This window comes from Eumetopias jubatus, unplaced genomic scaffold, assembly GCF_037043125.1.
Source record: "Eumetopias jubatus isolate StellerSeaLion01/CBP00866 unplaced genomic scaffold, mEumJub1_p1.0 scaffold_9, whole genome shotgun sequence".
NCBI classification, from domain to species: domain Eukaryota; kingdom Metazoa; phylum Chordata; class Mammalia; order Carnivora; family Otariidae; genus Eumetopias; species Eumetopias jubatus.
The window spans coordinates 72,788,719-72,812,320 of NW_028274815.1; the positions used below are offsets into that span (position 1 = coordinate 72,788,719).

Sequence of the window (23,602 nt, forward strand, 5' to 3'; positions counted from 1 at the left end):
TAAAAGAAAGCCAGGGTAGCAATACTTATATCAGACAAAATAGACTTTAAAACAGTAATACAATAATAGTAGTGGACTTTAACACCCCACTTACATCAATAGACTGATCATTCAAATGAAAATCAACAAGGAAACAGTGGCTTTGAATGACACACTGGAACAGATATATTCAGAACATTCCATCCTAAAACAGCAGAATACATATTCTTTTTAAATGAACATGGAACATTTTCCAAAGTAGATCAAATATTAGGCCACAAAACAAACTGAAAAAATTCAAGAAGATCGAAGTCATACCATGCATCTTTAAGATTTTATGTATTTGAGAGAGAGAGTGAGCATAAGTGGGATGAGGGGCAGAGGGAGAAGCAGACTCCTCGCTGAGCAGGGAGCCCGATGTGGGGCTCAATTCCAAGCCCCTAAGATCCAAAGGCAGCTGCTTAACCAACTGAGCCACCCAGGTGCCCCCCATGCATCTTTTCTGACCACAATACCATGAAACTAGAAATCAACCACAAGGAAAAAATCCGGAAAGAGGACAAATACAAGGAGGGTAAATAACATACTACTAAACAATGAAATCAAGAAATCAAAGAGGAAACCAAAAAATACATAGAGACAAATAGAAATGAAAACACAATGGTCCAAAATCTTTAGGATGCAGCCAAAGATGTCTAAGAGGGATATTTATAGCAATACAAGCCTATCACAAGAAGCAAGAAAAATCTCAAACAACCTAACCTTACACCTAGTGGAGCTAGGAAAAAAAAAGAAGAACAAACAAAACCTAAAACCAGGAGAAGGGAGGAAATAATAAAGATTAAAGCAGAAATAAATGAAATGGAAACTGAAAAAACAATAGAACGGATCAATGAAACCAAGAGCTAGTTCTATGAAAAGATCAACAAAATTGATAAACCATTAGCCAGACTCATCAGAAAAAGAAAGTAACTCAAACAAAATCAGAAATGAGAGTGGAGAAATAACTGACACCACAGAAATACAAAGGATTAGGAAAGGATATTATGAAAAATTATATGCCAGCAAATTGGACAACCTAAAAGAAATAGATAAATTCCTAGAAATATATAACCTCCCAAAACTGAATCAGGACGAGATAGAAAATTTGAACAGACTGATTACCAGCAATGAAATTGAATCAGTAATCAAAAACTCCCAACATGGGCACCTGGTTGGCTCAGTGAGCAGAGCATGTGACTCTTGATCTCAGTGTTTGAAATAAAGACTTACGCTGGATGTGGAGCCTACATTAAAAAACAAAACAAAACAAAAAAACCCTCCCAACAAATAAAAGTCCAGAACCATACAGTTTCACAGGTGAATTCTACAAACGTTTAAAGAGTTAATACCTATTCTTCTCAAACTATTCCAAAAAGTAGAAGAGGAAGGAAAACTTCTAAATGCATTCTATGAGGCCAGCATTACCCAGAAACCAAAACCAGATAAAGGCACTACAAAAAAGAGAACTAGAGGCCAGTATCTCTGATGAACATAGATACAAAAAATCCTCAATAAAATACTAGCAAACAGAATGTAACAATACATTTAAAAAATTCATTCAGGGGGCGCCTGGGTGGCTCAGTTGGTTATGCAACTGCCTTCGGCTCAGGTCATGATCCTGGAGTCCTGGGATCGAGTCCCGCCATCGGGCTCCCTGCTCGGCAGAGAGTCCGCTTCTCCCTCTGACCCTCTCCCCTCTCATGTGCTCTCCCTCTCTCTCTCTCTCATTCTGTCTGTCTCAAATAAATAAATAAATAAATAAGAGCACCTATTTAAAAAAAAAAATTCATTCAGGACACCTGGGTGGCTCAGTTAAGCATCTGATTTTGGCTAAGGTCATGAACCTAGGGTCCTGGGATCGAGTACCACATCAGGCTCCCTGCTCAGCAGGGAACCTGCTTCTCCCTCTGCCTGCTACTCACCCTGCTTGTGCTCTCTCTCTCTCTCTCTCTCTCAATCTGGAAAATAAATAAATAAAATCTTTAAAAAAAATCATGCACCATGATTGTGGGATTTATTCCTGGGATGCAAGAGTGTTTCAATATTTGCAAATCACTCAACATGATATATCACATCAATAAGAGAGAGGGTAAGAATCAGTGATCATTTGAATAGATGCATAATAAAACATTTGACAAAGCACAACATCCATTCCATGATACAAACCATCAACAAAGTAGGTTTAGAGGGAACATACCTCAACACAATAAAGGCCACATACGAAAAAACCCACAGCTAACATCATACTCAATGGTGAAAAACTGAGAGCTTTTCCCCTAAGGTCAAGAACAAGACAAGGATGTCCACTCTCACCACTTTTATTCTCTCACTAGAAGTCCCAGACACAGCAACTGGACAAAAAAAGGAATAAAAGTCATCAAAATTGGTAAGGAAGAAATAAAACTTTCACTATTTGCAGATGGCATAATACTACATACAGAAAACCCTAAAGACTGCACCAAAAATAACGACTAGCACTGATAAATTAATTCAGTAAGGTTGCAGGAGACAAAATCAATGTACATAAATCCATTGCATTTCTATGTACTAATAATAAAGCAGAAGAAAGGGAAATTAAGAAACCAATCCCATTTATAATTACACCAAAAATAATGAAATACTTAGAAATAAACCTAACCAAAGAGGTGAAAGACCTGTACTTTAAAAACTATCAAGGAATGGGGGCACCTGGGTGGCTCAGTTGGTTAAGTGTCTCTTGGTTTCAGCTCAGGTCATGATCTCAGGGTCATGAGATTGAGCTCCTTGTCAGACACCACTCAGCGTAGAGTCTGCTCAAGATTCTCTCTCTCTCTGCCCCTCCTGCTCGTGCTTGCTCCTTCACTCTCTCTCCTCTCTCAAATAAATAAGTAAATAAAACATTTTTTTAAAAAAGCTATCAAACACTGATGAAAGAAATTCAAGATAACACAAACAAATGGAAGGATATTCCATGTTCATGGATTGGAAGAACAAATATTGTTAAAATGTCCATACTACCCAAAGCAATCTACAGATTTAATGCAATCCCTATCAAAATACCAACATCATTTTTCACAGAACTACAATAAACAATCCTAAAATTTGTATATAACCACAAAAGACCCTGAATAGCCAAAGCAATCTTGAAAAAGAAAAACAAAGCTGGAGGTATCACAATTCCAGATTTCAAGTTATACTACAAAGCTATAGTAATCAAAGCAGTATGGTACTGGCACAAAAATACACATAGATCTGTGGAACAGAATAGAAAGTCCAGAAATAAACCCGTAATTATATGGTCAATCTTCGACAAAGGAGGCAAGAATATCCAGTGAGAAAAAGACAGTCTCTTCAACGAAAGGTATTGGGAAAATTGGACAGCTACATGCAAAAGAATGAAACTGGACCAATTTTTTACACCATACACAAAAATAACTGAAGATGGATTAAGGACTTAAATATGAGACCTGAAACCATAAAAATTCCAGAAGAGAGCACAAGCAGTAATTTCTCCGACATCAGCTGTAATAACATTTTTCTAGAAGTGTCTTCTCAGGCAAGGTAAACAAAAGCGAAAATAAACTACTGGGACTGTACCTCAAAATAAAAAGCTTCTGCACAGCAAAGGAAACTATCAACAAAACTAAAAGACAGCCTACTGAATAGGAGAAGATATTTGCAAATGATATCCGATAAAGGGTTAGTATCCAAAATATATAGAGAACTTATATAACTCAACATCGGAAAACCAAACAATCCAATTTAAAAATGGGCAGAAGACATGAACATTTATTTCTCCAAAGAAGACATACAGATGGCCAACAGACATAGGAAACGATACTCGACATCATTCATCATCAGAGAAATGCAAATCAAAACAATCCGATATCATCTCACACCTGTCAGAACGGCTAAAATAAAATGAAAAACAAGAAATGGGACACCTGGCTGGCTCAGTCAGAAGAGTGTGTGGCTCTTGATCTCAGAGTTGTGAGTTTGAGCCCCATGTTCGGTGTGGAGATTACATAAAAATAAAGAGTACATTTATTGTGGTGAGCAGAGTAATGTACAGAATTATAGTACACCTGAAACTAATATAACATTGTATGTGAACTATACTGGAATTAAAGTTTTTAAAAATTGAAAGTTTGATAAGAAAGGACAAAGGAATGGTAGTTTGTTAGGGAGGTCAGTGGGAATTTTTAGAGGAGTTTGGGGGCATGTTTTAGGATGACGGAAAAGAGTTATGAAATTATGTTGTACCTTTCAGAAGTGTATTTGTAGAGGACAAACTTTCCTCTATCCTCTTAGGTTCAGTTCTTGGGAGTATGTGAATTAAACTGACAGAAGGCAGATTAACAGAAGAAAAGGCACAGTTTTTAGTAATACTATATCCACAGGAGTAGAAAATATTAATAAGCCTAAATCCTGAGAACATCAGTGTTTCAGAGTCAGTGGAAGAGGGAAACAATCAGGGGAGACTAATGCCAATTATGCTAAAGAAGAAAATCTGTAAACAACATACTGGGGTAGGAAATGGGAGAGTCATCATGATAAGCTGTGGAGAGATCACATGACTAAACACTGGGGAAAAAGGACCATTGGCAATTAGTAGGTCAGTGTTGTCTTCAGAAGAGATAGGACAGAAACTTGAGGGCATGGAGTTGAAGAACGTGTCCTTATCGATTTATTGCCTCTTACCTGCAAATTCACTCTTTTCGCCTGCTCTGTAAAAATGCACCCAAAGCTTTGTCAGTGGAGGATGCAGGACAGACCATGCAAGAAAGGGTAGTTCGCTCCTCTTGTAACACCTGCTATTTCCCCAGTGCACAGCCCCCAGGGCTTCTCCAGCACACGGCTGCTCCTGCAGGGGACAGTAGTCAGCAGCTTCCCCGAGTACCTGCTCCCACACCCAAATTATAAAAAGCAGCTTTATGGAGGGCCTTTGGTGTCTGGAAGGACACCTCCTCATGAACAGCTTTTCCCCAGCACCCTACAGCAAGGGTCAACAAGCTCATTCCGTGAAGGACCAGGATGAATATTTTAGGTTGTGCCAGCCACTGGGTCTGACACTACTCAACTCTTTTCGCTATAGTGCAAAAGAGCCACACACAATAAATAAGCGTAGCTGTACTCCCACAGAACTTTATTGATAGACACTGACATTTTTTATTTCATGTCACTTGCACATACCAGGGAACATTCTTTTCAAATATTTAAAAATGCAAAACCATTCTTACCTCCCAGACTATGTAAAAACAGATGGTGGGCCAGGCTGTAGTTTGAGGACTCCTGTCCTAGCCAGCAGGTTTTCAGTTGAGCCCCTCCAGTGCAGCCTCAAGGCCACTTCCCTGCTCTTCAAGGAGCCCCATTGCCCTCCCACAAGGTCCGGATCTCAGCCCAGGGAGTGGGGTTTAGGAGAAAGTAGAGCTCTTCCTTGGGTGCTCTCTCAGCCCTAAGGGTAATGGCTGCTCCTTGTTATCTATTCCCATTTTCTTTACTTCCTACTAGCTGTATCAATTTCTATTGCTGCCTAACAAATTGCCACAAAGTCAGGATCTGATGACCATAAATCTTTATCATCTCAGCTCCCATGGGTCAGGAGCCTAGGCATCACGTAAGTGGATCCTTTTCTCAGGGTCTCGAGATGACAGCGATGTTGGCCAGGGCTGTGATCTCATCTGGAGCTGGGGTCCTCTTCCAAGTTCCGTTGTTGTTGGCAGAATTCAGTTCTTGAGGTCGTGGGACTGAGGCCCTCCCTTCAGGCAGCCTGGTGTTTGCTGGTAGGTGACCCTTTCCACAACATGGTAGTTTGCTTTAAGGCTAACGGGAGAACACATCTACAGTTTCTACTTCTTGTCTCCTACCTTTGGGCACTCTTGTAACTCCCTTTTAATTCAGTCGAGTTATTAGGGATCTTAATCACATCTGCACTTAAAGATCTCCTGGCCTTCGCCATAAAAGGTAACTTCATCTTGGGAGTGGCAGTTCAGGACATGCACAGGCCCTACCCACACTCTAGGGGAGGGCATATCCATCAGAGATAAGCAATCTTGTAGGCCATCCTAGAATTCTGCCTACTACAGAAGAGATAAAAATCTGTGTTCAATCTAGCTTTTACATTTTCTTTAATGTTGTTCTTTTCAAAGTGTTTTAAAAAATTTCCTATTGAAAGCAAAATACTTCAGGATACTTTAACTTCATATAAAATGTGTTTGTACTACAATTACTCATTACGTAAGATGTTGAATGACTGGTGCTTTAATTCAACCAAGCACAGCACTCATGGTTCACAACATTCTCCATCAGTTTTGCCCCAAGGCTTAAGTGTTTGCCAAAGTGCTGATTTGTTTAAAACAGAACCTTAGATTCATTCAGAATAAAATTGTTTGATTTTCCTGTTAGAAGTTACATATTTTAGGTTATACATTTTCTATTAAATACACGATTATAAGTACTCATACAAAACTCTAATTTGTAGTTCGCATTCAGAGCATTTTTCAACCTGTTACCTTATGTGTACACTATGAAATTTGATTCAATGATTCAAAGTTAGGAAATTCAGTTTTAAAATGTTTTATTTCAGTTTGTAAAAAAAAAGTTTATATGTACAAGACTCAAAGTAAGTAGATAGGCAGCTTTCAATCACAAATGGATGAGACAGCATCATTGAAACTCTACTGTGGAAGCATACTTAAGGCACACACCTCAATGTTAGGCATAAATAATTTTAACTATGCAGTCCAAGTTCTGGGTTTTATATCAGATCTGCAAAGATAGGACCCTGTGGTCAAATTTTAAGATTGGTAGAGTCAATTTGAAGCTGTTTATATACTGAGTACAGGTTTCACTGTAGATGAAGATGTTAACTAGCAAAATAGTGGTCCTCAAAGATCTCTGTCCCATGCTCATACACTTGCAATCTGCTAATTTCCCTTCTTGTAGTTACTCTTCAATTTATAGTCATTATGCATTGAGTTCCCTATGCATCTCACCCATCTCCTTTATCTGAAATAGAAGAAAAAGAGAAAAAATTTTAAGTAATTTTCCAACCTTTCGTTCATCTTGAAAATAGTTAAAAAAAAAAAAAAGAGGAAAGCAAGATGATTATCTCCCACATTTATGAGCCTTATTTGGAGAAAGAGAAAAATGTACTACAAGGAAGCACACACTGAAGGCATGACCCAAACTGTTATTTGGAGGTAAGGTGGGTCAAAGTGACAGGGGAAGCAGCAGGTGAGCTACATCTGTAAGAACGGATAAGGTCTTTATTAGATGTATGCCATTTTTACATCCAGTAAGAATCTTATTTTCTATCATCAATCTTTTAATTTTATAGATGAGGAAACTGAAGTTCAGAATTAGGTGACTTGTCCCAGATCACACAATTAGTTACGGGCAGAGCTGAGACGCGATGACGGAAACTACCAATGCTGGCAAACATTCTACTATGTGGCATGCATGGGACCAATACTTTATACACTCTACTTTGTTTAATCCTTACAACGGGTCTGTAATATTATCCCCAGTTTATAGATAAGGAAAACATGGAGGCTTAGAGAAGTTAAGTAACTTGCCTACGCAGCTAACAAGTGGTCAAACCCACATCTATATTGCTCTTAACCACTATAATACATTGTCATTCCACTTTCTGTTATGCTTCAGTTCAGGGAGAGTCTATCCCCTAGACCTATGGTCACCAAACCAGGTAAGCCAGATGATCAACTATGGTATGGGAAAAAAATTTACAACTTTCTAGTTCTATTGGGTTGTTCTCAATATTCTTTTACATTTCTGTATTTCTTGGTAAAATATTAGTAAAAAGTACATATATACAAATAAATGCATAATATATAAAAATTTCTTGGTAAAATATTAGTAAAAAGTACATATACTATACAAATAAATGCATAAATATATAAAAATTGGTGGGTGTACTGAAAATGTTACTGACAGGGTTCAGGAACAAGTATGTTTCATATCCAAGTGGCTGACACACTAACGATCCGACAGTTTGTTTCCACACTAATGTACATGACTAGTTAGCATGCAACTGATCCACTAGGACATAAACTAAGGTCTTTTTTAATGATGATTTCACTGGCATAGAGACAGTGAATCAGGTCTTCAGTCCCATGGAGTTTCTCTAACATGAATCTATAGAGTATGCCTCTAAAAGACCCTACTAAAAGTTGACACTTTATCAAACAAAACTCGCAGGCTTCCTATCCCACTACTCTGAGACAGAACTCAGTATCAGCTGGCCTGCTGTGGATCTCACGCAAGAGAATGCAGTTAAGGGGCACCTTGGCTCAGCTGGTTAAGTGTCTGCTTTTGGGTCATGTCATGATCTCAGGGTCCTGGGATCGAGCCCCGCGTCCTGTATCCCCTCAGCGGGGTGTCTGCTTCTCCCTCTGCCCCTCCCCCCCGCTGTGTTTGCTCTCTCAATAAATAAAATCTTAAAAAAAAAAAAAAAAAAGGAATGTAAGTAAGGGAGCATTGAAAGACAGACCCTAAGAACTACACTATAAAGGGGCTCCAGTATAATTGAGTCCTATCAGTGTCTTGGAAGGTACAATGATTATCAAGAGTAAGAGATTAGAAAAGGGGCTTTTTATAAAGTAATCCATTTACCTCAGCCTTCTCATACTTTGCCATTCTGTTCTTTCTGGAAATAACCTGAATGGAAGAAAAATGATTACTATTTTAGAACTGCTATCCAAAGAAAAAGTTGATCTAAATTGACACATATTTTAATGGATATAATTCCTATCTGAACAAATTTAACTTACAAATCTATCCACAGATGTTATTTCTTAAATTAAAATTTCCCTACTAAACTAAAAGAAAAAAAAGCCTACACTTATCATGAGGTGCACTGAGTAATGTATAGAATTGCTGAATCCTATGTTGTACACCTGAAACTAAACTAATGTAACACTGAATATTATATTTAAAAAAAAAAAAAAATCAAAAAAACTTTCAAGACCTCCTCCCCTGCTAAACCAAAATCTTTTGGAACAACAACAAAAAGCGTAACACAACCAGGGAAACAAAAAAAGTTGCACTGAGAAAACCATGAATAATCTTTAATAAAATCCAACAGCCTGGTATGCATCCTTCCACATTTTGTTCCATCCTCATGAAAATATACACAAAAACATATGTGCATGAGTTTTGGGAAACGGGGGGCAGTCTAAAAAAATGGGATAATACAGTATCATTTCTCTCTTTGCACAGTCTGTATCCACATCACAGGAACCTTTCCAGATCAAAAGCTATAGATTGTGCTCATTCTTTTTAATAACTTTACTCCATACCATGGATATTCTACAATCTACTCATCCGTTCTCCCACAGACGTACACACAAGTTATTTCCAGATTCATCCTTCCTGGCAACACCACAATATATAACCTTGACCATGCTTCTTAAGAACCTGTGCTTTTGTTTCTATGAGACAATTTGATTTCTATGATTCTCTTGTGCTTATTTCCCATCTGGATTTCTTCTGTAAATCATCTATCCATGCCTTTTGCTATTGTTTAATTTTCTCATCAATTTGTAAGAACTAATTATGTATTATGCATAACAACCTTTTTTATTTTATGCATCATGGAGATTTTCCCCCAACCGAACATTGACATTTTTCACTTTACGGTATCTTTGCCATATAAAATGTTTAATTTCAATTCAGTCAAATATGTATCTTTTCATTCATGGATTCCAGATTTCTTGCCTTACTTGGTTCCCTTTACCACAAGGTTGTACAAACATTTCCTAAATTAATTTTGAAATTTGTTCTCATTTTTTAACATTTTGGACTATAATCCATCTGGAATTTGGGTTTGAAAATGGGTGCACTGTCCATGATGTGCCATTCACACAGGTGGGCAATATGGCCCACCACGGTGGGGTCAAATAGGAATGCAACATTTTTTTCTTCCAGATGGAGAGCCAAGTATAATTCCATTGAACCGAAAATCTAAGTTCCCACATACCATCAAATGTATTTCTGAATTCTGCTATGTTGTTAAGATTTCTAATGCTGGAGCATCCTTACATCTAAAATAAACCCTGTCCGTTCAGGTAGTACCTTGTTCTGCTGAAGCACTGCTAAATTCAATTTGTAAATCTTTTGTTTAGAACTGCTCTTCATATTTACCACTTTCAATCCTTTCCATGCTAATGTTAATTGGGTTCTGTTGTTGCATTTCGTCCAATGGTTTGGGAGTTCAGGGATTTTGCACTGACGTTGGCAGGACTGGTAGACTGCGGCGAGAGAACTGATGGACACTTGTCGCCTGATGGCCACGTAACTGGCCTGTGAGGGGCTTGGCTACGAGCTTTTCTCAGATTAGTATCCTTTCTTGCTTCAGAAACGGACTGTTTTATAAAAAAGGACCAGATTCAAGAGATTCGTTCACTATACCAAATTATAAAAAAATGAAGCTTTTGTTTCATTAATATGTTCTAGAACACGGATGTAGAACATGGATCTTATGCTGTCGCCTTTTCTTGGAAGAATATTGTCCTCAAGGGAAAGCTGACTAGTTCTATACTCACCAGCACAATGATTCCAGCAATAACTGCTAGGGTCACAACCACAATGACCGCAATAATACCGGCTTGTAGACCCTGCATTGAAAATTCAGGTGGTTTTTCATCAACATAGTAAATTGCAGTTCGACCGGGATCCAGATCCAATTGTTCCCCGTTTACTTTCAGGTCCATTCTACCGGAATGGAACAAGGATTCGTCTTTAACCTGTATTGAGAAGGAGAAAAGCAATTTAAAATATTTAAGAAAACCCACCATGGGGACGCCTGTGGGGCTCAGTCGTTAAGCGTCTGCCTTCAGCTCAGGTCATGATCCCAGGGTCCTGGGATGGAGCCCCGCGTCGGGCTCAGCGGGGAGTCTGCTACTCCTTCTCCCTCTGCTTGTGCTCTCTCTGTCTCTCTCTCTCTCAAAATGAATAAATAAAATCTTAAAAAAAAAAAAAGAAAAAGAAAAAGAAAATCCACCATGGCCACACAGAATTACTTGTCAATTCTACACTGAAAGAACTGCTGTCAAGGATCTTTGTGGTTTCAATGGTAATACTCTCATGCGCTCAAACTTTAAAAAAACTTTATTGTGAGAAATTTTCAAACATATATGAAAGTAGAAAGAATAGTATAATGAAGTCCCATTATCCCTATCATCCCGGATTCAACAATATAAATACATGGCCAACCTTCTTCAATCCATTCTTGGTTTCATCCTTCCTTCCTTCCCCCTCCCCCTGGGCCAGTTTATTTTGGAGAAAATCCCAGGTTTCATCAGAAAATGGCTCACTTAGGGGCGCCTGGGTGGCTCAGTTGGTTCAGCGTCTGCCTTCGGCTCAGGTCATGATCCCGGAGTCCCGGGATCGAGTCCCACATCGGGCTCCCTGCTCAGCAGGGAGTCTGTTTCTCCCTCTGACCTTCCCCCCCTCATGCTCTCTCTCTCTCTCTCTCTCATTCTCTCTTTCAAATAAATAAATAAATAAATAAATAAAATCTTTAAAAAAAAAAAGAAAATGGCTCACTTAGAACATATTAAAATTTGTTAATTTACTTGTAGTTTTTTAAAGATTTTATTTATTTATTTGACAGAGAGAGAGAGAGAGAGAGACAGCACAAGAGAGGGAACACAAGCAGGGGGAGTCAGAGGGAAAGAGAAAAGGGAGAAGCAGGCTTCCCGCTGAGCAGGGAGCCCGATGCGGGGCTCCATCCCAGGGCCCTGGGATCATGACCTGAGCCGAAGGCAGACGCCTAACGACTGAGTCACCCAGGCGCCCCTAAAGTTTATTTATTTTTTTGATAATATATTAAAGTAGAAACAAATTATTTTAATCACACTAGTGACACAGCATTTCTTACATAACCTCTTGTTCACGGACATTATAATGGGGAAGGCTATACACACACACTGAGTAACGATCAAGGATGCAATAGGTAAGAATTATGAGAGAAAACATTTTAGGTAAAAGAACTGGAAAAAAAGGCATAAATATACAACAAACAGGTCAGAAAGGTGGGTGAGAAAGATGCATGGGAGGGATGAGGACGAAGTTAACTGCAGCACAAGAACCACTTGGGAGAACAGAGGTGTGGTTGATGTGTAAGTGGAGAAAAAGAAGATGAAAGATCTTAAATCCATTGAGGCATGACAGACAACATTACATTTCTAAACACAGGAATAAAATAAGGAAGATTATACGCACATCTTTTTCAAAATAGTAAGCCACGTCAGCTATGTCCACATCATTCTGAGTTTTCTGAGATGAATTTTGCATCAGATCAATAGTGATAAGATCATTTTCATACTGGGTGAAAAATAAAAAATACAAATTAATATCAATACAACCAAAATCATGTAAAAATATCATGGTTCAAAAATCAGAATATTCAGTTTTTGATTTTCTGTAATCTACATCTGTCAGTGTTCCTTTCCACTTGGTACAAATAATTTACAAATCTTTGGGAGGTTTTAAAATCTCTCCAAGGGAAATAAGACAGCAATGCAACTAAAGGTAATGATGATGCCTATTTTCTTTTCAAAAGAGTATTTTCTTCCCTTGAAAAAAAATTTAAAACAAGGTATTAAAATATCTTTTTTGAGGGCGCCTGGGTGGCTCAGTCGGGTAAGGGTGAAGCCCCCTCCATCAGGCTCCCTGCTGAGCGGGGAGCCTACTTCTCCCTCTCTTCTGCCTGTCACTCACCTTGCTTGTACTGTCAAATAAATAAATAAAATCTTTTTTTTTAAAAAATAAAGTATCTTATTAGAAAAAAAACCCAAACATTTTAGTTGAGAGTGCCTGGCTGTCTCAGTCCCTAGAGCATACGACTCTTGATCTCAGGGTCATGAGTTCAAGCCTCACATTAGTTGTAGAACTTACTTTTATTTTTATTTACTTATTTATTTTAAAGATTTTATTTATTTGTCAGAGAGAGAGAGTGAGAGAGGGAGGCAGGCAGAGGGAGATACAGGCTCCCTGCTGAGCAAGGAGCCTGATGCGGGACTTGATCCCAAGATCCTGGGATCATGACCTGAGCCGAAGGCAGACGCTTAACCCACTGAGCCACCCAGGCATCCCTGTAGCACTTACTTTTAAAAAAACAAAAGAAAACACACACACAAAAAAGTATCTTATTTGGTTAGGACTACTTTAAAAATAAAATGCTAGGGGCGCCTGGGTGGCTCAGTTGGATAAGCATCTGCCTTCAGCTCAGGTCATGATCTCAGGGTCGTGGGACGGAGCCCAACATTGGGCTCCCTGTTTAGTGGGGAGTCTGCTTCTCCCTCTGTGTTTGCTGCACACTCTCTCTCTCTCTCTTAAATAAAATCTTAAAAAAATAAATAAAATGCTAAAGAAATGCAATCCAAAATGCAATATGCATTTACCATGTTCTGCTTTTAAGGAGCAAAAAAGTATATTCCCTCCTGTCCTTAAAAATAACATTAATTTTCTGCCTTAAAAAAGTTCCATCACATATTCAGGTATTTTTCAACCAGAGATACTACATTTTCCTTAAGGGTAAAACTGAGGTATTCAAAGGCTATGGAAGGAAAACAACAACTCAAGGAAATTTGAATTATTAAGTGTCCAGGGTTTAAACTGTATTCAATTGCAGTTTAACCACTACCAAAAGTCATACCCAAACCATTCTATCCCACTAACTTCCTGCTAGAGCTCATTTATTAAAAACAAAAATCTTACCAGAATATTTGTGATATATTTTGGATCCAGTTGGTAACGAGTTGTGATTATCTCCAGAAGTGCACTGTAAATAATTAAAAATCTGTTTAGTACTACACAACATTAAGCAGCACTATGTTTTAAGAAGCACTACTTTTTAACTAAGCAGGTAGTTCAAGCTCTAGAATTGTCATTAATCAAACTTGTTTTAAAAATGTTATGCCATTTTGCAACTATCATAGTAATTGATTCATGCTAGAATCATCCATTGATGCTAAAACTGTTCAGTTCTAGTTTGATTAGAAACAGGATATTTATGCAGGATCCCAGTATCTGCCCACAGATTATATTTATTAATTATAAAGAGGTGGGGCATCTGAGTGGCTCAGTTGGCTAAATCTCTGCCTTCAGCTCAGGTTATGATCCCAGGGTCCTGGGATTGACCCCTGTGTTGGGCTCCCTGCTCAGCAAGGTGTCTCCTTCTCCCTCTGCCCTTCCCCTTGCTTGTGCACTCTTTCTTTCTCTCAAATAAATAAAATCTTTTTAAAAAATTGAAAAAAAATTGTTATTTTTTAAAGATTTTATTTATTTATTTGACAGAGAGAGACACAGCGAGAGAGGGAACACAAGCAGGGGGAGTGGGAGAGGGAGAAGCAGGCTTCCACTAAGCAGGGAGCCCGATGCAGGGCTCGATCCCAGGACCCTGGGATCATGACCTGAGCCGAAGGCAAGACGCTTAACGACTGGGCCACCCAGGTGCCCCCCCAAAAAAATTATTACAAAGAGGTAACCAGTAACATTACAAACCTGATAGATATTCCCTTAATCAAAGTTAACATCACTAATAAAGAGACAAGAAGACATCATGCGCTTCCCGATGTGAGGTACTGAGAAGGACATAGGATCACTTATGTAGTTTTTCTGTCAAAAATGCTTAACCTGGGGCGCCTGGGTGGCTCAGGTGGTTTAGCAACTGCCTTCAGCTCAGGTCATGATCCTGGAGTCCGGGGATCGAGTCCTGCATTGTGCTCCCTGCTCAGCAGGGAGTTTGCTTCTCCCTCTGACCCTACCCCCTCTCATGTACTCTCTCTCTCTCAAATAAAATCTTAAAAAAAAAAAAAAAAGCTTAACCTGGATTTAATTATGAGGACACATCAGGTAAATCCAAATCTGGGGGACATTTTATGAAATAATTTGCCTATACTCCTCAAAAATATCAACATCATGAAGGATCAAGAAAAGCCAAGACAGTGTTCCATATTAAAAGAGAATAAAGCATCACAACTAAATGCAATACATGATCTTAGATTGAGTTCTGGGTGAAAGGGGAAAAAAAAATTACCATAAAGATCAACATTGGGAAAACTGGCACAATATGGTGTTAACATTAAATTTCCTGAATTTGGTAACTGTAGAGTGGTTACAAAACAGAGTGCCTTTTGGGGAGCCTGGCTGGCTCAGCTGGTAGAGCATGCAACTCTTATCTTGGGGTCATGAGTTCAAATCCCACATTGGGCATAGAGATTACAAGAAAGAGAACGAAAGAAAGAAAAGAAAAAAAGAGAGTGCCTTTTATTCCTAGGAAAAGATAGACTAAAGTATTTAGGGGTAAAGGGGCATGACATCTACAACTTGCTCTCAAATGGTTCTGGGAAAAAATATCTATACATGTGTGGGTAGATATATAAAGTACAGACACACACATATAAAAAGAAAACGGGGCAAAATGTTCATTGGTGAGTCTGAGTGAAGAGTACTACAGGAATCTACTATTCTTGCAACTATTTCAAAATAAGGTTAAAACATTATAGTATTTTATTTTTTCACAAATATAAAAAAGCATTAAGACTTGTTTTAGTGTTTCTAATGGCTTAGAATGAAGACCTGAGTACCAACTGTGCAAGTATAATGCACTTAACAGTACGTACGTCCTCAAACTTTCCGTATCATAAGGTGTTTCTCTTGTTTTGTGCTTTAGTTCAATGATTATCCAGCTGTAAAGTAAAAAGACAGTATTTAATGATTGACTATAACAACTCAGCCTTCTATAGTCTTTTCCTAATAAGCTAATAGCAAAATTCCCAAGTGGAACTACAGTACAATCAACAGAAAAGGATTCATGCAATAGGTTTGCCCTTCATTTCTTCCTTGGCCCCCACACATTGCTCATAAAGCACTCATCCAGGAGAAAACACCCTTTCGAACAGGTCAACCCCTGACTTTGGGCCACAATACTCAAGATCATGTAAAGCCAAGGCTTAGCTGGTCATGCTAGGCCACATTCAAGGGAAGAGATAAAAAGGCAGAGAGAGACAGAAAAGTGACCATGAGGCTCCAGAAGACCAAAGGAGAGAGTGCCTGCCTTGGTCTGGATGACTTTTCAGCTCTAGTCACTTTTAATAAAACCTCTTTTGCTTAAGCTAGCTTGAGTGTGTTTCTGTTCCTTTTTACTGTATAAATCTGAGACAACCATACTTTGGTTTTATTATTTTTATTTTTAATTAAATTCTAGTTAGTTAACATACAGTGCAATACTGGTTTCAGGAGTAAACATACCTCGTTTTAAAACACAATAAATGAGCAAATATATAAACAACTTGAATTTTTCATATACATTTAACACTAATCCAACTTTCAAATCTGATCAGTGTTAAGGAAAAACTGAAGAGGAAAACCATGTTTAGTATGCTACCACAAGGAAAAATTTTTAAATAAGAAATACATATTGCTAGTGAATTCATTAAATATCTCTGGAAGGTTCTATAACAAACTGGTGACCATTTCTGTGGAGGTAAACTGGGTATGGGGGGGTGAGATAAAATGGAAACTTTGCACTGTTTACATACCCTTCCCTTTCTTTTGAATTCTAAACCACCAAATCATATTACATATTCAAAAATAAATTTACTTAAATGAAACTGAAAAGCATGAAAACAAGAACACGGGCAGCCCAACTCACTAGGTCCTCACTCGTTCGGAGCAGGATATTTCATCGTCATTATCCTTATCCGTTCTTCGGACCCCCGCAGTGTTCACACACCAGCACGTGGTGGTGCCATTGCACTGCTTGGCTTTAAAGAGCCCCTTCTCATCACAGTCAGGATCATAGAGCCCATCATTATTCTGGAAAGCCCCCTCAGGTCTCACTCTTCTCCCAGACTTTGAGCGGGTCATTTCTGCCTTCATCACCAAACATTTGGTTGCCACTGTAAAGAAAGCTTAATGTCACGTTGAAAAATAACTGCAGTTTTATGCTTAAGGAAAAAAATTTTAATTTAACTCCAAACTCCCACAGCCAAAGATTATTGCAGACTTATGTGTTCCCATGTTCACTTTCTCAATTTTAAAAAGCTTCAGCTATGAGATAATTTTGACAAAAGAACATGATTCAAATTTGAGCCCAAAAAATGCCTCCCGACTCGAGACACGTCAATTAAAGAAGGCTAAGTCAAAATACAACTTAAAGGCAATGAGGATAATTCTACTCACGTTTTGAGCAAATGACGGAATTTTGTGCACCAAGTGAAGTACACTCGCACAGACCATTTATGTTCAAAGAGCAGTTTGTGGTCAGTTTGTACGTGTCACAGACACATGCTAGATAAATCAAAAAAACAAAATCCCATTTTAAAATGTGAATCCAACTATGAACTCTGGTGTCTCAGCTAAATTATACTCTAACAATAATGCCTAAGTTACAGAGCCACAAAGCCTTAAAATGTTTTATTTTTTTTTTTAAAGATTTTATTTATTTGACAGAGAGAGAGAGCGAGCAAGCGCAGAAGTAGGCAGAATAGCAGAGGCAGAGGGAGAAGCAGGCTCCCCGCCGAGCAGGGAGCCCGAGCAGGGAGCCCGATGCAGGGCTCGATCCCAGGACCCTGGGACCATGACCTGAGCCAAAGGCAGACGCTTAACCGACTGAGCCACCCAGGCGCCCTAAAATGTTTTATTTTTAAGCTGCAATTTGTTTTATTTTTCAGCTGTAATTTGAGTGGCTGATACTATGGTGAATAGTTTATATATTATACAGACACATAGTCTAATTTGCATGCATTCCCATTTTGATTTTTTTTAAGTCAATAACACAGCCCTTTAAACATCATATTCAGCTTTGCCTCCATGATGATACTACTCCCAGTCTCAGATCCTTCCCTCCTCGGGTACTGCTAGACAAAACCTGCTTGTTAGCTACTGACTCTTTTCCCGAAAAACAACAATTCCAATTCTAGGATCTGGAATAACTCACATTTCCTCCCTCTTCCCAGCCCATTTTCTTAAAAAGAGATGCTTGCTTTTGAGCTTACTGGTAATACAGTCAACCCTTGGGCAATTTTTTATCTTGGAAAAATTATACTTTCATATGAACTTGGGGGCACTTTTGTTTGTTGCCTTCCTAACCAAATTAAATTCTAGTACCCAACTTTGAAAGTGATATTACACAGCTTATCCTGGATATTAATGCCAGTTTAATAGTTATATCTTTAGGCACTTGGGTGGCTCACTTGGTTAAGCAACTGCCTTGGGCTGAGTCCTGGGATTGAGTCCCACACATCAGGCTCCCAGCTCAGGGGGGAGTCTGCTTCTCCCTTTCCCTCTGCCCCTCCGCCTGCTCCTCTCTCTCTCCCTCTCTCTCTCCCTCCCTCTCTCTCTCTCTCTCTCTCTCTCTCTCTCTCTCTCTCTCGCACGCGCACTCCCTCTCAAATAAATATTTGAAAATAAGTTGTATCTTTGACTATTTCAAAAGCTGTTTTAACTTCAAATTGGCAAGCGCCTCTTAATTCCTTTTAATTGTCTATCTGAGAGAACCCAATCATTAACAAAAAACAGTGACAAAACAAAGAATTTTTGTATTGCTCCTTCATATCTCAAGTTGGCTTTAGTTATTCCCTGTTTAAGTTTTTTTTTTTTTTAAAGATTTTATTTATTTATTTCAGAGAGAGAGAGAATGAGAGATAGAAAGCACGAGAGGGAAGAGGGTCAGAGGGAGAAGCAGACTCCCTGCTGAGCAGAGAGCCCGATGTGGGACTCGATTCCGGGACTCCAGGATCATGACCTGAGCCGAAGGCAGTCGCTTAACCAACTGAGCCACCCAGGCGCCCTATTCCCTGTTTAAGTTATAATTAATATGAACCACCTCTAAAATCCATCCAGCACTAAACTCAGTATTGGGATCACAAAAGGAGATAGTGGCTGTCCTCAAGGAGTTAAAACCTTATGCAGCACTCTACTATACCACGGCTCGAAAGCACCTTTCCATGCCCAAGGGATGTGAAATTTAAAACAGACCAATCAGGTACAGATTTTTCTGAACCTATAGCAGCTACCATCACTTTAAAGAAATTTAAGATTAAGTACTTAGCCTTGGACTGAAGCTAGAAAAACAGGAGCTGATTAAACCGCATTATTTTGAATGTGTAATTAATTTGGCCCATGCGCTGTTGGTGAAGGTCTCCTTTCCAGAAAGCTCTGGCCAACTGCCACTTTCTTACAAAACATCAAGAGATGGCAGACAAGATGTTTATTCCAAACTAAGAAAACTGTAATCAAACCACATGCCCAATATGTGGATATGGGCGCGACCTTCCACACCAGAGACTGTTCCGTCACCACTTACATCGCAATTTCCAAGACTAAAAGAAATGGAAAACTCTGGATGTTATGTGGGAGTAAAAACACATATACACACAAAAGATATAAAACTGTGTTTCGGTTTAGGGCAATGTTTACAGCAATGTCTAAAAGAAAAATATACTGGGGTTAATAATGGGATTCTCTTGAAGTGTTGGGATTGTGGATTGGTTTTTGTTCTTACTCTGTACAGGTATCGGTATTTCTGGTTTCCCTACAATAAACTTGGCATTACCTACACGATCCTTAAAAAAGGGGAAGCACCCACACTCACACGCGAGGTCCTGAAGGCCCAGGAGGACTTGCTCCCGCGCGCAGGTGCGTGGCGGCCCCGGCGGCCTCCCTGCAGCTACCTGTCCCCGCCCGAGACCCATATCCGGGGCCAGCCACAGGTGCCCAGGGGAGGGGCAGGCCAGCGGTTGCTGGCCGCCGACTCCCCTCCTCTCCCCGCGGCTGCTAGTTTCTGCCACGCTAGGACCCCAGGCGCGCGCCCGGCCCGAGGAGGTGGGCGCGCCCAGACGGCGTGCGGCCACGGCGCCGCCCTGGGCCGTCCTGGCCCGTTCCGAGGCCGAGAAGTCCCCGGACGTGGCCACTCCGTTCCCTGCCTGCCCCCCGCCACTGTTGCGGGCCATTTTCCTGGAGAGCAGGGCAAAGCGGCGAAGCGAGTAGGCTCCCTCGCGGCCGTGCGAACGGGCGCCTTCCCGCCGCCTCCTGCGCAGAGGACCTGGGCTGCCGCAGCCCCTCCACCACCATCTCCGTCTCGGATGCCGAGGGACGCCCCCGCCCGGCCCAAGCCCACAGCTCTGCTTCTTACGTTTAAGAGCCATGGCCACCGCCAAGGTGGCCGCCGCGAACAGGAGCCCGAACGCGAGGACCTGGGGGCGCGCCATAGTGCGCGCGCGTCGTCGAGAGGGGCGCGAGGCGGGCTGGGGGTTCGCGGGAAGGCGCGTGGAGGGAGCGGGGTGCCTGGAGCCCGCTGGCCGTCCGGGGACGCGAGGCCTGGGACGCACGGGTCCGCGTCGGAAGGACGGCGGCGAGTGCTGCCAGGAGGACGGCGCGAGCTCGCCGAGGGACTGCGCACTCTGCGGGCGCGGCGGGGCGGAGCAGACCTGCCTGACCTGGCGGCCCCGCCTCCCGGGCCCTGCCCCAGGCTGCTCACCTCTGTCCGCAGGTCCCCGGCGGTGAGTCACCGCCTGGGGGCGGACGCGAGGGAGCCAGCGCCCTTCCCCCACACCCGGCGCGGCTTTCTGGGCGCCACCCCCTCCCCAGGTGTTCGCGGGCGGTGCCCAACCCCGCGCGGCCAGCAGGTGCTTCCTCCTGAGGCAGTCCGTGGGGGCTGGAAGGGCGGTGGGCTGCGGCCGTGACAGTTGGCAAGGACCCTTGGTGGCCACGGAGAAAAACTTGAGTCTTCCTTTTACTAGAGGGAGCACGACGCTGAAACCTTGAAGAAATGGGGCCTGAAGGAAAGAGTGAGAGGTCTGGGAAGAGGAAGGTGGAAGCTAAAATGGACTGCGAAGGAAAGCGGGAGTAGCGTCCAAACCACAATAAAAAAAAAAGTTGACGGGCACGCCTGTATATATATATATATATATGTAGTACAATGTATATATATGGGTAGTACAAAATATTGGTTGAATAGGGATTTTGGTTATGACTTTTTCTTGACTATGTAAGGGATACTTTTTTTTTTCTTTTAAGTAGACTCCATGCCCAGCATGGAGCCCAACACTGGGCTTGAATTCACAACCATGAGATTGAGATCCGAGTCTGACATTTAACCAACTGAGCCACCTAGGCGCCCCAGGGATACTTCTAAAGTAAAACTATATCATATTACATATAATCAGCATTGGAGAAAAGAATCATGTTGCTTAAAAAACAATTAGAAAATTTAAGAAAAATTACCTAGTTACCTAACTACTACCTTACTTTTTCTTTAAGAAAATTACCTAGTTAATATCCTATAGTAGTTTCTTCACATAGATTTTAGAGTGTGTGTGTGCATGTGTGCCCGTGCGTACCTATAATATGTGAATTTAATGAAACCTTAAATGGGATAAATGTTATTCTTGAAAATGGGCAAGGGAAGTGTAATGTGTAAACATTTACTATAAAGGATTGCTAGTTCTTAAAATTTTTTTTATTTTGGGGCACCTGGGTGGCTTAGTCTGTTAAGTGTCAGACTCCCATTTCAGCTCAGGTCATGATCTTTTTTTTTTTTTAAGATTTTATTTATTTATTTGACAGAGAGACACAGCGAGAGAGGGAACACAGCAGGGGGAGTGGGAGAGGGAGAAGCAGTCTCCCCGCTGAGCGGGGAGCCGGAAGCGGGGCTCGATCCCAGGACCCTGAGATCATGACCTGAGCTGAAGGCAGATGATTAACAACTGAGCCACCCAGGCGCCCCTCAGGTCATGATCTTAAGGGTTGTGAGATTGAGCCCAGTGTCTGGCTTGCACTGGGGGTGGAACCTGCTTAAGATTCTCTCTCTCTGCATCTCCCTCTGCTTCTCGCCTCCCTCTCTTAAAAAAATTTTTTTTGTTGTTATTTCATGAGTAATATATTGGTAGAAAACAAAAGTACATTATATAAAATGAAAAATGAGGGGCACCTGGCTGGCTCAATCGGTAGAGCAGGCAACTCTTGATCTGGGGATTTAAGTTTGAGCCCCATGTTGGGTGTAGGGACTACTTAAAAAATAAAATCTTTAGGGGCACCTGGGTGGCTCAGTTGTTAACCATCTGCGTTCGGCTCAGGTCATGATCCCAGGATCCTGGGATCGAGCCCCGCATCCTGGGATCGAGCCCCGCAGCAGGCTCCCTGATCGGCAGGAAGCTTGCTTCTCCCTCTCCCACTCCCCCTGCTTGTGTCCCGAACCTCTCTTGCTGTGTCTCTCTCTGTCAAATAAATAAATAAAATCTTTTTAAAAAATAAATAAAAATAATAAAATCTTTAAAAAAAGAAAAAAAGAATGAAGAATGAAAGTTCTTGACCACTATCCAGAAAACGAAATCCTAGATAATCGTTGTTAATGGTTTGGTATTCATGCTACCTGTTCATTAATTCTACTCACATATCCTAAAGAATCAGGTTCATAGGATTTATTCTTTGTAAAATGGAGGATATTACTTAGTTTGGTTTAGGTTTATAAAACGAGTTTGCATTTGTGTATTTAGAGTCCCCCTTAATATATGTATGGGTATAATTTTTATCAAGTGTCATTTTATCTGTCATTAAAAAAAAATTAACTTTGTTTCCAAAGCAAAACTTTTAACCCCTAACCATGAAAAAAACCCTTTTTCATATCTTTGGACCCTTGAAATTCTTTTATAAAATATAAAGCGCTACATAATACTTAGTACACTGTTTAGTACGTTAATATGTAGATGCTTATTAGGTGATATCTATTGTAATTAAAAATAATACAGTAGATTTTTTTACTTTTATCAAAGAAATGCATGTACACAGTATAAAGGTCAAGTAGTCCCACAAAATTTAAAATAAAAAATAGGAGCTCCCTTCACCATACTGATTCTTGTTCCACTAGAGGCAACCACTTTGTTTTTAGCTGCTTTTTCTCCTGTTTCATGTGGTATCTATTCATATTCCACTGTAGAAGACTATTTTTCTCTTACAAAGCCTCTTACCCACATCTCTCCATTATGTGGAAATCATCCCACGTTTTGTTGTCTTACCATTTTCTTCTAGAACTTTCATAGTTTTGGCTTTTTTATTTTTTATTTTAATTTTATTTTTTTAAAGATTTTATTTATGTATTTGACAGAGAGAGAGCGCACAAGCAGGGGGAACAGCAGTCGGACAGGGAGAAGCAGGCTCCCTGCTGAGCAGGGGGAGCCCGATGTGGGACTAGATCCCAGGCCCTGGGATCATGACCTGAGCTGAAGGCAGTCGCTTAACCAACTGAGCCAACCAGTCGCCCCAGTTTTAGCTTTAAAAAAAAAAGATTTTATTTTTGCAAGAGAGAGAGTATGCACGAGCCGGGGGGAGGGGAGGGGGAGGCGGGGCGGGGAAAAGCGGACACCCTGCTGAGCAGGGAGCCCAGCAAAGGACTCATCCCAGGACCCTGGGATCATGACCTGAGCGGAAGGTAGATGCTTAACTGACTGAGCCACCCAGGTGGCCTATAGTTTTAGGTTTTAAGTTTAGATCTGTAATCTCTTTCAAGTCAATTTTTGTGTATGATGTAAGGGTCAAAATTTTTGACTCCCTGGGCTGGGACCTAGTTTGGGGC

The 23,602-nt window shown here is 40.6% G+C and overlaps 1 protein-coding gene across 1 annotated transcript; it reads right to left on the minus strand.

The window, feature by feature from the left end:
• Positions 1 to 6,560: 6,560 nt before the first annotated feature.
• On the minus strand, positions 6,561 to 23,003 carry EPCAM (epithelial cell adhesion molecule). The gene is made up of 10 exons (XM_088026628.1): positions 22,998 to 23,003; positions 19,535 to 20,807; positions 17,212 to 17,319; positions 16,682 to 16,928; positions 15,651 to 15,716; positions 13,744 to 13,807; positions 12,247 to 12,348; positions 10,566 to 10,766; positions 8,635 to 8,679; positions 6,561 to 7,008 (listed from the first exon to the last, which is right to left on the minus strand). The coding sequence occupies exons 1-10, from the start codon at positions 23,001 to 23,003 to the stop codon at positions 6,967 to 6,969; spliced, it is 2,154 nt and encodes a 717-aa protein (XP_087882754.1). The 3' UTR covers positions 6,561 to 6,966.
• Positions 23,004 to 23,602: the final 599 nt, after the last annotated feature.

Excerpts from the sequence above, each read along its gene's own strand:
- EPCAM (XM_088026628.1), bottom strand. Across the intron at positions 13,808-15,650 it reads GATACGGAAAGTTTGAGGAC|TGCACTTCTGGAGATAATCA; the intron begins GTACGTACTGTT and ends AATTATTTACAG. Across the intron at positions 10,767-12,246 it reads CTTACTATTTTGAAAAAGAT|GTTAAAGACGAATCCTTGTT; the intron begins GTGCGTATAATC and ends TTCTCAATACAG.